A 16,171-nucleotide genomic window follows, 5' to 3' on the forward strand; every position below is an offset into this window, starting at 1 on the left:
ACTCACATGGTTGGTTCTTCCAACCAGCCCCCATCCTTAGGTGTTTTCCAAAAGTCACCTCATTAACATAGCAACAGACACCTTTGTTGCTCTCATCACATAGGAGTTGCCAAGGGTTTTAGCAGCTCTGTTGCCAGAAACCGGAGGAAGACCAGATATATATATTTACTTACAAATAACAATATCCCGTGGGGTTTAATACTTCCACTATCTCCCCCTCAGGATCAAATGAAATAATGTGATGGTGCCCAGAAAGTATCAAAAGACCACAGAGACAGATAGAAGTCACTGTTAGTGTTACGCTTATTTATTACTTGTTGGTTTATTCATCCCAAGAATCTAGCTTTTCCTAGAATATCGAATACATGAGGAGCAGGAAAACATCTTTTTCCTCCCACTGGTGAGTTAATGGGTGAATTTCCTCATTCCTACTCTGGAATTAGGATTGGAAAAAGAAATTAAATTAAATACATTTCAAAAGGGAGATTTCCTTTGGATTCTTTAAGCGGCCTAAATTATGAATTAGATGGTTAGAACAGTCTTTTTGACTTTAGATTTCAGAGCATTATAAATTATATGGGCAGGAATTATACAGTGCCTATTTTTCCATTGCTTGTTCTCAGATATCCTTTTCTGGGTATCCTTACCCTAAATGCCTGAGAGGGGGTTAAGGGAAAATTTGGGTTCCATTGTGTAGTAAATAGCAGGAAAACACTGTTAAAGAAAGTATTATAGCAAAAAACTATTTAAGCAAAGTCCAACCAAATACTCCAGTCAGCTGCAATTTTGGCTTAACTCAGTTTTTCAAGCAATTAAGACATTTAGATTAGTCTAATCAGATTTTGCCAATAATAATAAAAATAATAGAGATGGGGCAAGAATTAGAGGACACAAGGGAAAGGGGGGAGGAAAGTGGGGGAGAGAGAGGAGCGAAAGAAGAAAAAGATGCAGAGAAAGAAAACCAGTATGTCAACAACAATGTGGAAAACCAAGAAGACACATGTGATTCAAACCTGATGCCCTTTATCTTTTATCCTCATTCATTTTTGTCACCCTCTATTTGTTAAGGGTTAACTATGCCAGGTACTAAGGGGAATACAGAAGACGTGTATGATGCAGGTCTTTGTTATGTACATATGCCCAAGATAACCTGATGGTTTCATGTGAAGTAAATTAAAATCAGCTTCTCTAGAGAGTGGAATGTACAACATCCAAGGAAACGATATTAAGCAATGAGAGTATAAGATTCTGGTGGAAACAGAGTCTCTGGCTTTGAACCCTGGTTTCACCATTTAAACCCTGTATGATCCTGGGAAATTTACCTAAGCTCTCCAAACCTCAGTTTTGTTGCTATAAAATGGGTATAATCCTACTGAGATAGGGAAATTGAGGGACCCCATGAAAAAAAGAACCTGCTTTTTTTTTTTTTTTTTCCTTTTCCTGCTTCTGTTCTTGCTAGGACCTGCACCCTGACCCTATACACGGTTTAGAGTACCGATAATGTCTTCCTTGTAAAGGTCAAGTTAATGATTTCTTTGGAGTCTTTCAGCACAATTGATAACATCTAAGGAGTGACCAGATGGGGACATCATGTATGTATTCCAAGACTACTCAGACACCTTGATGCCAAAACCCCCGGCTGTAGGGCATAAGTGACTTATGGAGGCCACCTGAGCATTCATCCTTGTTTTGACCAGTTCCTGGATGCTTGAGAGGACACACACAGCAGACCACTATCCTATAGAAACCCCAGACCCCCAAGCAAAGATGAGACTCTCTTTCCTTTCCTCTCTGAGACTCTCACGTGGTCTATCTCTGCTCTCTCTCCTCAATAAATTTCAGTAAACTCTGTTCCCACTTCCTCTCAGCTCACGTTTGATTTCTATCCTGCATGAAGCCAAGGATACTCTTGGTTGGTCCTGCAGAACTGCCTCTGGGACCTTGGACCTGGCCAGCCTGCATCACTAGTATGAATCTTATAGGGTCCTTCTGAGGATAAAATAGGTTAGTATGTACAAGGCCCCAGGGACAAAGTCAGATGAACTCAACAAATGTCAACAGGCATCAGGAATAGGCACAGGGATAGGAAGAAGCCTCTAAATAAGGAGACTACAGACCAGATACTCTCGTTGTGGTTTTACTGCACTAATTTGCTGCATGACCTTTATAAATGTCACTGACCCACGGCTCCCACATCTTAGAAACTCAAAGGCCATAGTCCACAGTAGTCCCTTCACTTGTGATGCCAATTACAAGTTCAGGGGTACGTAAGACCACTCTTAGAGTCAATAATTTGCTAGAAGAACTCACAGAACTCACTGAAAGCTGTTATATTCAGTTGCAGTTCATTGCAGCTGAAGGAGACAGGTTAAAATCAGACAAGGGAAGTGATGCATGGAGCTGAGTCCAGGAAAGTTCCAAGGATGGAGTTTCCAGTTGCCCTCTCCCAGTGGAATTATGGACAACATGTTCCTCTTTCTCTCAGAAACCATGTGTGACAATACGGATAGGGCATTGCCAAGCAGGGAAATTCACCAAAGCCTTGGTATCCAGAGTCTTTATTGGGGCTCCATAGTCAACTACCCACATGCTTGGTCTCAATCTCCAGCCTCTCCAGAGATCACTCTGATACCACAAGATTCAAAGACACACCAGAAGTCACACTGTTATTCTTCCTGGCTTGGTCCAAAGTCCCCAGGTAGACAAAGACACTCTTATCAGGCAAGACACTCAAAGGGTTTAGAGAGCAGCTGGTGGTGGTGGTGGGCGGGGGGGGGGGGGGGGGGGGTAGGGATGGAGGTAGGAAAAAAGCCAAGCTTCTCTTTGGGCAAGGCTGAAGTCTTTACTACATACTATCAAAAGCTGGACTTCAGCTCTAACACTCTGGACTAACAGTTTTCAGACTTTCACTAACTGGAACCTACAAAAAGAGATGAATTTTTGCATGTTGACTTGAACACCTGTGTTTTAAAAGATAAATACGTACCCTTTTACAATATGGAATGTATGCTGATATTTTATTTTATTAAATTATTGGTAACATTCCACTAAATTGATCACTAAGTGAAACATTGATCTAGAGCAGGGCCCTGTGGGCCAAATCCAGCCCACTGCCTATTCGTATAAAAATGGTTTTACGGGAACATAGCCACACCCATTTGGTTATCTACTTATTGCGTGTGGCTGCCTCCATATTGGAGTAGCTGCCACAGAGGCAGTATGGCTTGCAAAGGCTAAAATAGTTACTATCTGGCCCCTAGAGAAAAAGTTTGACAACCTCTGCTCTAGTGTACCAGTATGAATCATGACCTCAGGAAAATACATTTATAATATTGCCTTATAGCCCTTCTCATATACGACAAATGCATAACCTCATGCCCAGTTTTTAGTTTATACAAAGGCATGATGACAACACAAAGTTTAGATTACAGGTACCCAAGTAAGTTTTGTGAAGGAGAGTCTCTAGCATTGCTTTAGGAAATGTCCTTCTAAAAAGGATAAAAGAACTTATTTCCAGGCACTGGATGCACCAAGACCAATACTTGAAGCTCATGATTTGTGTGCCCTCAAACTTCTGATTGTGTTACTCGTATCAACCAAAAAGTATTTGCAAACTCCTTCCCTTCCAGATAAACTGCACTCTTCCAACTAGAACAAAGTATGAGGAATTATAAGAAACTTCTGGCATAATAAAAGAAAGCGGAAGCCTCAGAAAACATTGATCAGGATTAAAGAGAAGGAATTCTACTTTAGTAAGAGAAGTATTATGCAAAAAAAAGGGGGGGGTCACTAGAAGTCTCTCTCAAGTCCAGATTCAAACTAAGTGTTCAGAAGAATTAAGACAAGAGCAAATTTGGGAGGTGACCTGTAAATTGAAGAGCAAACCGAATTCTCTGGACATCTCTCTCATTGCAGCCATCTAAGTGAATATTCAGAAAAGACTAGAAACAAACGCAGGCTGCCAGAGGGTGAGCTAGGAGTGGCACGTTATCATCAGTTTCTGAAATATTGGCAGGATTGGCTTATTATAGCCTTTACCCTCACCAGATTGGTTGGCCAGTGCTGGGAACAAATCCTGTGACTTCTTGGAGGTTGGCTCTATTGGAAACGAGTCTCTCTGCACAAAGTGGTCATCAAGTTGCAGGAGTCTTTTCCATTCTGTAACATAAGAGAAAAAAGGCATAATCAGAACCTTCAGTCTTTTGCTTTCTAGAAATTGATGTTTTTATAAATTGAGTTAGTAAAATTACTTTTGAGAGGCTGCTCATTTTCTCCTACATGTAATTTGGATTTGCCACAGTAGCTGTGAGGATTGGTCAAGTCTCAAATTCATTGTCATGCTTCTCCTCTCACAACAGATTTCTAACCCATCCCTTCCTAACTTTTTGAATTAATAAGTGTGTGCCCTGACCATCCCCCATGTTTTCCTTCGTCATCAGAACCTTCTGGCTTTTATCCTAACCAAGCATCTTTGCCCATGCACCCCTAGGTTACTCCTCTTGGCTTCCCGCTGCCCAAGGTTAGAGCCAAGATCCTCACCCAACATGGTGGATAGATTGTAAGCGGTCCCTAACTTTACCCTTCCTTATATCTATGCCTTCCTTGTATCTGTGCCTTTGCCCAATGACTTTGCCACTCCTGCACTCAAGAGGGGGCATCTGTTTTCCTGCTCTTTGAATCTGGGTTGGTCTTGTGTGTCTTCCTTTGCACAACTTAGTGCCGTGGAAGTGATGATGTGCCAGCTCTTTTTCTAGGCCCTAAGACACGTTTTATGCTTCTACTCTTCTTAGAACTCTGCCATGCTATAAGAACAAGCCCAGGCAAGTCTGTTAAAGGATGAAAGACATATAACCCAGTCATCAACTTTGCCCTAGTCGACTCCCAGCCAACACCCAGCTAACCAGTTGACGCATCCACCGACTGCACAGTGAATCAATGACACCAGGCACGATCAACAGAGCGAGGTCCAGATACACTGACTGGTAGACTCATAAGCAATAATAAATGTATTGTTTAAGTCATTGAATTTGGCATAATTTTTTCCCACAATAACTGAGAAAGCATTTCAAAGACTTTTTTTTTTTTTTTAACCAAAGACCGTGGATCCAATTAGCTATAGGTTCCTTCTGCTCTTGTTCTATACCTTTGGTAAATGCTTTCTTAGTCTGCTAAGCTGCACTCAATAGGTGAAATTTCTTCCTCTTAGTCTCATACTTTACAAATCCTTTTTCTTCATCGAAGCTATTGTGTCTCCTTCCATGAAATGTTCCACTAAAAGGTAGAAAATGTCCTGGTCTTACTTTACTAATATTCACTTATTATCCCCCTTTTCTCAAGCACTTAATCCACTTACATTTTGTACATAAATTGATTTAATTAATTGAACTTGATAAATGTCACTACCATTTGTTTCGACTGCCAATTCCTAGAATGCAAGAAAAATATTGGCTGAACTTGTCTAAGAGTGTCATGTTTACAGGTCCTTAATCCATTTGTTGAATCAAATTATAACAAATTATTTTTAAATGTCTAAATTATTCCCTGCCCCAGATTGAAAAATCCAAATGTTAATAAAAATTTATTCTACCGTATATCTACTTTTATATTAATGCATGTAAATAAGAATCAGCTGAAAATCCAATTGCGTGCGATCTTTCAAAGATGAATTAAAATCAAAAAAGAAGAAAATGCCAGTCTCGGTATTAGTAATTAAAGAGCACCCACATCCATATTGTGGTGTTCCTTGCTAACACATAACTTCAGTTATAAAGATGAAACTTTTAGCAACAATGGCCTTTGAACTGTTCTTAAGTAATCAGTGAACAATGTTAATATTTATCAGAGTTTTTAGATTATGTTTTCCAATTATTTAATACAGATTGAAATGTTTCTCTCCTCTTCATTTTTCCTTCTTAGATTAAGACACGTACAGGTGTCAATAATATTTCAAAGCACTCAATAAGGGGAGACCAACTCCCTTTCTTTCCTTCCCTATGCTGCACCAAACAGAGCTGTGAAAGTTTGAATGAATACACTAATTCTGGGGTGCCTGTGTGGCTCAGTCATTAAGTGTCTGCCTTCAGCTCAGGGCGTGATCCCGGAGTCCTGGGATCGAGCCCCACATCAGGCTCCTCCGCTGGGAGCCTGCTTCTTCCTCTCCCACTCCCCCTGCTTGTGTTCCCTCTCTCGCTCGCTGTCTATCTCTCTCTGTCAAATAAGTAAATAAAATCTTAAAAAAAAAAAAAAGAATACACTAATTCTGCAGAATAAATATATATTTTATATATTTATATTTAATCTGATTACTTCCAAAAGGAATTTGAAGGTATTTACTGATAAATACTGATCTGTGGCAAAACATGAGGACCTTTTATGTATTTAAAGAGCTCTACTCATAGCCTAGAGAAGCAGGCTCAATAATTCCCAAACCAACTCTGGAAAGTAGGTCATTCAAATTGTGTCTCAAGCTGGCTGTAAGAAGAGGCTGAGACAACATCAGCTAAAGCCTATGGCTAACTTTATTAAGGAAAACATACAAGTTTTTGCAGAGAATGAGTTCAATCCCTTCTTAGGAAAGATTCATTGGTACCTATACATAATTCTCTAGGCTAACTATGATTTAATAATTTTGATAAAGAAAGTCCTTACAGAGTCTGATTTATTTCTTCTAGACACTCTACCATAATTCATGTAGCTTCTATCAGATAAGTTTTGGTACTAAACTAAGATACTATATTATTCAGCAAATGAGCAAGTGCTACTTGATATATAATTAGAGGTTATCACTGCTACAAAAATTTAGGTCGTGATATGTTTTTTACTAAGAAAGCAAAATTCACCCCCTTGGTATAGGTTAAAATTTTTATATCAGGCTGCGATTACAGAAAACCAACCAACCAACCAGTAGAAACAACTGAAATAAGCTACTGTAAAATGCTACGTCATACACCAGGGCTAAACATTTCTGAGGCTGTCGTAGCTGACTATATGTGTGCCAAAAACCACTTCAGAAAATTATTGAGCTGATAGTTCCTTTCACTCTGCATATATATTGGCTTCTACAAGAGACACGGTACCGCATATTGTTTAGGGTACAGTCCCTGTGTTGCCAGTTAAGTAGCTATATGAATTTGTGTAAATTATTTACCTGATATATAAGGTACTCGTGAGAATTAAAAGACATAATCTATGTAAAAAGGCCTATTCCAGCGCCCAACGAATATTAAGCATTTCATATGTGTAAACTATTGCCATCGTCATCATCATCATCATGCCATCATCAGTGTTATCATTAAAAAGTAGAAAAACCACTTTTCTATTTATCCTAACCTATATATTATAATACATGCTGTAATTTCTACCTATATCTGATTAATTACAATTTCTGTAAATTTCATGATGTTAAGGACTTTGTCTAACTCACCACTATATTCCTTGGGCCTAAACCAGTGCCTAGTGCATAGAGCTCCAAATATTGTTAGTTTTGAATAAATAAATACATACATTTTTATATAAGCCACTGTGAATTATTTTTCATGACTGTTTATTTTACAAGGACCTTTTCCCTTCATTTTGTTTTTTCTCCTTTCAAGTGTAACTTTTATACAATAACTTTGAGGTCAATTTCTGAAATTTATAATCCACCTATTTTAATCCTTCCTGCTCATTTTCATATTCAATGAAATTATGTACTCTTTAGTATCAGGTTTAAAAAAAAAAAGGTCATCATTTAAGGTGTGTGCAAACCAAAAGAAAGAGGAAGAAATGGCATCAATGTGTCTCTACATTCTCCTAGTGTCAGTGGATGGTTTTTAATGGTCTGTGGATTCATCCCCTCAGAATGAAGGTAACCCAGGTGGAAAAGGTGCTGATGATGCCCTGGTCTTCCCTGGTTAGGACAGCAGACGTACAGAGTAGGGTATCAGGGTTTATTCTTACAAGAGAGATCCCACAGCATTTTCTTTCTATGACCGTTCCACTCCTCTATTAAATCAAAGATATCTTCTGATTAGTCCCTACTCTCCTAGATTATAATACTAGAAATAGGGGCTTATTCTTCATTGTTTATCATCCTTCTAAACCTCAGTTAGAGGGGATAACAGTGGACTGTAACTATTACTGACTTAATATTTCTGTCTTACTTGGTGGGATAAGCTGAAGAGATCCAAATATACTATTAATCAGATCATGTTGACGATACAGACTTATTTCTGATTCATAGGGCATTGATACCATAATACACTTGCTCTCGAAAGCCTAAACAGTAATATAAAACTTGTTCTATTTTTTATTTTTAAATTAATTTTACTTTCTAAACTAGATAATACATTTACAGGTACCAAAATCAAAACTTTATAAAAAGAATATTCTTTGAGAAGTCTCAATCTCACCCTTTCCTACCTGGTTGTACCCAGCATTGACCCTAATAGGTAGCAATTATTATTGGTGTCCTCTATACCCTTCCAATGTTCCTCTAAACAAATAAAAGCAGATAAAAATAAGTACACGAAAAGGTGCTCAACATCACTACTCATCAAGGAAATACAAATCAAAACTATAATGAGATATCATTTCCTACCTGTTAAAGTGGCTTTTATGAAAAAGACAGGAAATAACCAGTGTTGGTGAGGATGTGAAGAAAAGGGTAGGAATGCAAACTGGGGCAGCGACTGTGGAAAAAGGTATGGAGTTTCCTCAAAAAAACTAAAAATAGAACTACCATATATCCAACAATTACTTACAATAGCCAAGATATGGAAACAACCTACGTGCCCACTGATGGATGAATGGATAAAGAATACATTGTAATTAGATGGAATATATATACAAAATGGAAAATCATTCAGCCTTAACAAAAGAAGGAAATCTTGGTCATTTGCAACAACATGGGTAGATGTTGAGGGCATTATACTAAGTGAACTAAGTCAGATAGAGAAAGACAAACACTGTATATAATCTTACCTTTTTATGGAATCTAAAAACAACAACAACAACAACACCCAAACAAACCAAGCTTATAGATACAAAGGGTAGTTGTCAGAGGTGGGGGTTGCGAGGATTGAAATGGGTGAAGGTGGTCAAAAGACACATGAAATCTGGCTATAAATATATGGGAAATCAAGGAAACACAAATTTAGAAAATAATGAGATACCAGTTTGCATCCAACCTGTAAAATAAACTCTTAAAATACCAAGTACAAGGGAGCTTGTAATGTAGATTCTGCCTACAATTAGGAAAGCCAATTTTGCTAATTTAATGAGTTCATAGAACCTGAGTCTCAATACACAAAACATAGCAACTATTTAATCAGATACCAAATGATTAACACAACTATTTACTTGGAAGAAATTGAATGCACTATTTAAATTCTACTTAACAAATCCCCACTTACTAAAGGTTACTTTTATAATACACCCAAACACATAGTTACTGTATTTTTCATTTTCTTCCTAATGTAAACTAATAAGGTTTTAGCAGTTGAACACTTGAAAATCAAGAGGATTTTATTACACTTCTGCATATTTGCCAAATTACTATGATGAAACAGTAAGAAAAAAAGAACAGAATTAGATTTAGTAGAAACATCTATAAGATTGGGAATTTATTAAGGAAAAAGCAGACAGAAACGGGCTAAGTTGTGATCTGGCTGAAAGTACATGAAAAGCAAAGGCTAGGACTTGGAGGTGTACAGGAACGGATAGCTGAATGTGGCCAACAGAAACTCAGGGCACAGCCTTCTAAGCCATAACTCCAAAGCAGCTCCAGGATAAATGTGTTGACTTGGCCCCCCATGAAGAAAGCAGGTGATCTGATCTGCCTTATCAAGAATGAGAATAGATGCTTGCTTCCTCATGCAATACAAGAAAACTCCATGACTTGAGAGACATGAAATAGTCCGTTAAAGTCAAAGTCACAAGCTCCAAAGTATTAAAATCCCAGGCCACCTTAAATATGAAATGACTAATAGTAGCAACACATCCCAATACAAATTGTTCTATGGCAGTTGGAAAAATTATGCCTTCACTTTTCTTAAATTTCACCTTGGAGTAGAGCATGCTTTGGGCTAAAATTATCCCTGGGCTCTCAGTAATCCCAATTGACGTCAACACTTGGAAAATGGCAGGAAACTGAAGGAAATAGTCCCCCTCTTGGTTTGCTGTAACCTGCTCTTTCAAAAGCTTGGGGCATCCTGTTCCTTCTCAGAGTGGGAAAGGAAAGTAATTTCAGAGTGAGGAGGCTGATACGCTTTAGGAAGCTGCTAGAAGTCACGGGCACCTCTCTGGCTTGATAAGTTACACTTTTGGGTCTAAACAGGAGAAAAAACCTAGTCAAGGACAAACCTGGGCTTCTGGTGTCACATTTAAAATTGCAGGGCACATTAGTGAATAAGCCCATTTGATCTGGAAAGGTTTTGCTTGTCTTTCTTTTGGCTCAAACATTGAACTGTCATTCAAAAGACAGAGGGAAAGGGGGAGAAATGCTTCAAGAGGAGAAGAAAGGCCATTTTCTTTGAGGTCGCTGCAATAGGTGCCTTCATAAAGAATTTGAGTGGCCGTGTACCTTGCACGTTGCACCCAGGGGCTAAAGCTGTGGCAGCTACCATCCTGCCATGAAACATTAAGCCATGGACTGGATAAGGTATTTGCAACACCTATCACTGATAATAACCAAAATATATGAAGAATGCCTACAAATCAATGAGGGGGAGAATAAAACAAGCTAATTTTAGAAATGGGCAAAAGATTAACTGGTCCCTTTGGAGGAGAAGGTAAGGCAGTATGGTTGGCCTGAGCTTGCTGGAAAAGGCTGGTAGGAGTAGATCAGAGCCAAGTGTCTGCCAATGCCACAGAGCCAGAGGGTCACCATGCCCAAGACCTGCAGATCCTGTGGGAGGTGCAGATCCCCAAAGGTGGACATACTGGGGCTAACCTCCTGGGGGCTTCCCCCGGGCCCCAAACATGGTCCTTCTCCAAGATCACTGTTGCAGCAACACTTTGACCAAGATCTGTATGGTGAGCGGTAATGTGGTGCTCAAGGGCTAATGTGGTTCCTAACTCAGATACTCCGGCTCCTGTCAATGTTAGGAATTCTACTCACTCAGTTCCCTAATAGTTAAAATTAGATCAGAAACATTCCAGAAGTCAGAACTCAGCATTGTAAACCAACTAGGATTTGAAGTAGAGAGCTGGATTGGAGAACTGATCAAAACCCTGAATCCTTTGATACACGTCCCAAACATGGGAAAGGTTATGAGGAAAATTATAAAAGTTAATGCAAAAAAAAAAAAAAAGATTCCTTTTAAAGTTGCCAACACTCATTTTCCAGAGATAAAACTTTATTTAAGGCATCAAGCAATATACTGAAAGAGGTGAGTCATGCACAAGTAACGTCCTTATTTCCATAATTGTACATTTGATACTCTCTGCCCTCTTAACAAGGGGGTGTAGCGAGCAAAGATGAGAAGCACACAGCTTTTATACTTAACCATATCAATATAAGTGTTTAAGAAAGTCTTTAAATTTCGTTTTCCTTCTTTGAAAGGAATTTTGGTTTTATTTCAGAAAACCAAAACAAACTAGTTCTTCTACTGAGGATGAAATTTCTCTCCAGAGTTATTTATGAAATAATACAGCTGCCTTTCTCTTTAAAAGGATTCTTGTCTTCTGGAATTCCCTTCACCAGAGGATCCTCTCCAGAACGTTCTTCAATGTAGTTCTTTATTTCTTCAGAACATTTAGACACCTTAAGAAAAAAAAAAAGAATGAATTAGGTCAGGAATGCCTACACTTCATTACCACCCTTTCGTGAAATTAATATAATTGAGTACAGCTAGCATTTAAAAAATGAAATAGTATAAAAATATTAGCACAAAGCATGTATAATATACATACTACATATGAATGACACAATCTACATAAAATATATCTCACTATGGTGAGGGTCAAAAAGCTTGACAGTCACTGTATTAAATAGATCATCCCCAGCAATTCCTATCCACTGTGCCTCATATGATTTCCTTCCTCTGCTAAAATACAATTATGATGTATCCATAATATTTTACAAACTAAAACATACCATACTTTTAATTTCTCATGCTAATGAACAGGTGCAGTAATAGATAATCCCCAAATGTTTTGGGCTGTGTCCTGCAAAATTCTCACTTATTATGGGTGTGTGCCATGTCCTGCAATTTTACAAAATGATAGAAACATTGGAGAAAGTCTGATGCTGGAGAGGTTGAGGTTGCCCAATCATACCATTTGTGTCTCTATTCAGGATTCCTTCCCATTGCTCGAGGGCAATGATCATAACAAAAGATTTATCTGAGGTTTATTAGATGTATCCGAGATTCTTGTCTTTATGTAATTAGTTGAAACTTTTTATGCAATGGAGAAAGGATTGAATAGTTTTTTTCAAAAACTCTATCCTTCAGAGACAGATTGTAAGAGTGAATTTAAAAAAGAAAAAGGAATAAAAAAGGAAAAAAAGGATTAGTATCTTAGTGAAGGCCTGCATTGCTAAGAAGAAATTAGAAGTAAAAATTACAGAAGCTCCAGCAAATTCTAATAGAGACCTCTTACCCCTAGGAAACTGTTCCCATTGAATTTGTAATCTAAGTTAGTAATCTTCAAATTGTTTTAATGGTGATCACTAAAAATGTTTGCATATGTATCCCCAAATGTACATAATTATGTAATAATATGTAATTATTCACTTATAAATAAGTACAGAGGCTACTGTGTTATGCTTAATGCATAATTATAAAACATAAACTGGAAACTGTCAAAAGATGAGATTTAAATCAACCTAAAATAGAACTTTTAATATTTTACTCCCATACCCCAAACACTTTTTGCACACAATGTGAAGACCACTGTTCTAAAATTTAAAACTAGTGGGTGTAGTCATATGACTTAAAATGTGGTAAAATAAAAATATTTTCAAGTAGCATTCTCTTGGGTAACAATTGCTCTTAAATGTTCCTGACATTTATAGCCATGCTTTGATGTGACTTGTCAGAAGTACAGATGCAAGTAACCACAACCTTGGGTCTGTCTCCTCAGAGATATGTGTGGATAAGAGTAGAGTTCCCCCAGATTGTATCTGTTCTTATAGAGGCTTCTTCATTAGGTTTCCAAAGAAATCTGTAATCTCCAAAAGTGAATAATTACTCCTCTGAGCATTTCCTTCCATGATCAAGAAGATATGTTTGAACAACAATTAGCTGGAGCCAGGATTCCTCCTGTGAATTCTGTGTCCTTGGCCTGAGCAGAGCACACCGCTCAGACATGAACAATTTATTGACAGAATAGTGAACTGGGCATCAGAACACATGTGTTTTAGTACATGCCCTATCATTATCTCTGAGGTCTTAAATAAGGAGGTTACTTAGCCTCCTGTGGATTCAAGTTTTTTATCCTTAAAAGTGAGAACAATGAATGATCTCTAAGAGACATAATGGTTGGAGAGCACTAATACTCTATAAATTGAAATGTGTGATAATATATGTTTGAATATTATTATTAGGATTTAGATGCCTCTCCTTGTATCCCCTAAGGCTATCTCTGAAGTTTTCTCTCCCTTTTGCATACACTTGGAGTTGGAAAACTGATCGAGCAGGGTGTGTCCTAAGGAGTGGAGGTGGGGAGCTGGCAGGGAGGAATGGTTCATGAATGATACCTTCAATTTCTACACAGTCAGCTGTATCCAGGTCCCTGCCCAATTTCTAATTTGAAGCTTAAAATACCTAGAAGACACTTGTCTCTCTTTTCTCCTCTAAGTTCTGCACACTCTGGTATTAGGATATTCCAACTTTGTACAATGCTACACTTCAGTATATGCAACTCTGTTTAATATGTAACCTCTCAGATGCATTGCATGAAAAAATCTAAGTGGCCAACACAGACTGCACTTTGCCATCCACGAATGGGTCCCTTAAGGTTTCAAGAAACTACCCTATTCTTCGGGTCCCGTAACTTTATTTATTCCTTTAAACAGAGCAGTATTTTTGAAGCCATGAAAACTTCTAACATGGATAGAAACAACTTTACACTCCAAAATCTAGGAAGAATAGGGATTTGGAATTGAAAGATCAAATTTCAGAAAAGAAATGTGTGAAGAGTAAAACTCAAAAACACCTGCGTCTTCCAAATATCACTCAAAATGTTCATTCTGAGTACAGGACTCTGTCATGAATACATTTGCCATATCTAGAGCAGGAAATTAAGGGAGCTTACTTACTATACCTGCTTAATTTCTATTGTTGTCCTTTTTAAAAAAATTTTTTTTTCTAGTATTAAACCATAGGGAAATGAAATCAGTTTACATTTTTCTTGCTGTGGAGAAAGGAGTAGATAATTTCCTTTTAAAAATATCTATCCAAAAAACTATTCCCAGACTATAGGTTGCCTGATTGAGGAAAAAAGGAAGAAAAGGGCCTACTCAAGTTACCAGTAAGAAGTCAAAAGTACAAAATCTCCAACATGTTTCATTCGAGACTTCTGAACACTGAAGATACATTCTCACTGAATTTGTAATCCATTTCAGTGGTCTCTTAAAATTTTTAATCATGATCACTAAAAAGAATTTTCATCTGCACCTCAGTATATGTATAATTATTTATAAATAAATGCAGACACTACTGTATTATTTCACTGTGCATACTTATAAAACAAAGTGGAAGTATAAAGGGATGAGAGTTACAAATAAATAAAAATAGAAATTGCAATGTTTTGTTCCTAAGCCCCGGTAAGCTGTTCATTGCATACCGCTGGAGACGCCTGGTGAAATTCAAAATTATGTAATTCAAATTACCTAAATTGTGATGAATTACATAGTGATAAAACACACTAAAATAGCATTCTTTCCCATAATGAAAAAGATGAAGGAACGAAGTAGACATCTGCCTTTTCCCTACAATTTGAGTTTTTAAAACTAAGTAACAGCAGGCAGAATTTTTTGTCCATTTCCCCAATCCTAGGTTCAGATGTTCTGACATTTGGCTTTAAATTACTCAGAGGATCCTTGCTCTCGTTTACCCCTTTGATTTCCCCACATCCACTGGCAGTTCCTAGGTACCACCAAGGCCCTACTTCAAGAGAAGCTGGGGGGGGGGGGACCAAAAACCAGAAAAGCGGTACTGTTTTACTGTAATGAACCAGGAAAAACGGACCTTGGTTCATTTCAGAGAAGGAAATATTCTGGGACAATTTACCTGTTGCCTCTGCAACTTCACTTCTTTGCGAAGTTGCTCAACTTCCATCTTCAGCTTTTCCTTTTCTGGCAAATCTTCGATGTGAAGAGCCGGCATTTTCGCCCCCGAACCGGGCCCGGGGACAGCTCTGGAAGTGGAGAGGCTGGAAGCGCAGCACACCAGGGCGCGTCCCGAAATAACAGCAGTGCCCGCGCACCCCGCCCGCCGGCCAGCGCGGACGACACCGCCTCCCGCGTGCTACCCAGAGCCCCAAGAGCTCAGCTGCCTCCGGGGCGTCCCGTCACGCCTGCCCTGCGTCCTAGGATCTTTCTTGGGCCCCCACGACCGCGGGAGGCCTGCCCCAGCGAGCCCGGGAGGGTTGAGTGGAGAGGGAGCCTGAGAAGCTGGGCGCTGCCGGAGCTCCGGGTGGGATGCTGGCCCCCTGCCGGCTCCCGAGCCTGCCACGCCCTCGGGGGACCAGCCAGGGCTGCGGGCCCGACAGCTGGGGTTGCGCTAGCCCACTTTCCTGGAGAAACAACCAAAGTTTTACTTTTTGTTCCTTTTTTTTTTTTTTCCGTTCCCAAGTCACATCCGGGTTTTGTTTGTGAGCAAGAAAAGGAGGACACTACCCGGCAGGAAATAACGGCCCTTCACCTCTCCAAGTTTCAAAAATATACAGCATGTTACTTTTCCCCAGTTACATATGTATTGTGGGAAATGTGAACGCTTAAAAAAAAAAAGGCCCAAGAGGAAAATGAAACTGAGCTGTAATCTCAGAGACACCCACTAGGTCTGGTGATGTATATCCATCCAGTCTGTTAAATGCCTGAAACATATTGACACATTTGGGGGTCAAGGGGGCATGGGGATGTGAATATTGTTTCAATTTGCAGGGCCATTTTCTGACATGAATAAATTTTCTGCATCCTCCACAGCAGAGTTCTTATTCTTTCTTCAGAGGAATGTTTTCTAATGAT

The 16,171-nt window shown here is 38.8% G+C and overlaps 1 protein-coding gene across 1 annotated transcript; it reads right to left on the reverse strand.

The window, feature by feature from the left end:
• Positions 1-11,318: 11,318 nt before the first annotated feature.
• Positions 11,319-15,729, reverse strand: GNG11 (G protein subunit gamma 11). The gene is made up of 2 exons (XM_045793243.2): positions 15,216-15,729; positions 11,319-11,743 (listed from the first exon to the last, which is right to left on the reverse strand). Exons 1-2 carry the CDS (start codon positions 15,309-15,311, stop codon positions 11,618-11,620), a joined length of 222 nt encoding a protein of 73 aa, XP_045649199.1. The 5' UTR covers positions 15,312-15,729; the 3' UTR covers positions 11,319-11,617.
• Between the last annotated feature and the right edge of the window lie 442 nt (positions 15,730-16,171).

The sequence above is a fragment of the Ursus americanus genome, chromosome 3 (genome assembly GCF_024610735.1).
Source record: "Ursus americanus isolate L20-20 chromosome 3, mUrsAme1.1.p, whole genome shotgun sequence".
In the NCBI taxonomy this organism is placed as follows: Eukaryota; Metazoa; Chordata; class Mammalia; order Carnivora; family Ursidae; genus Ursus; species Ursus americanus.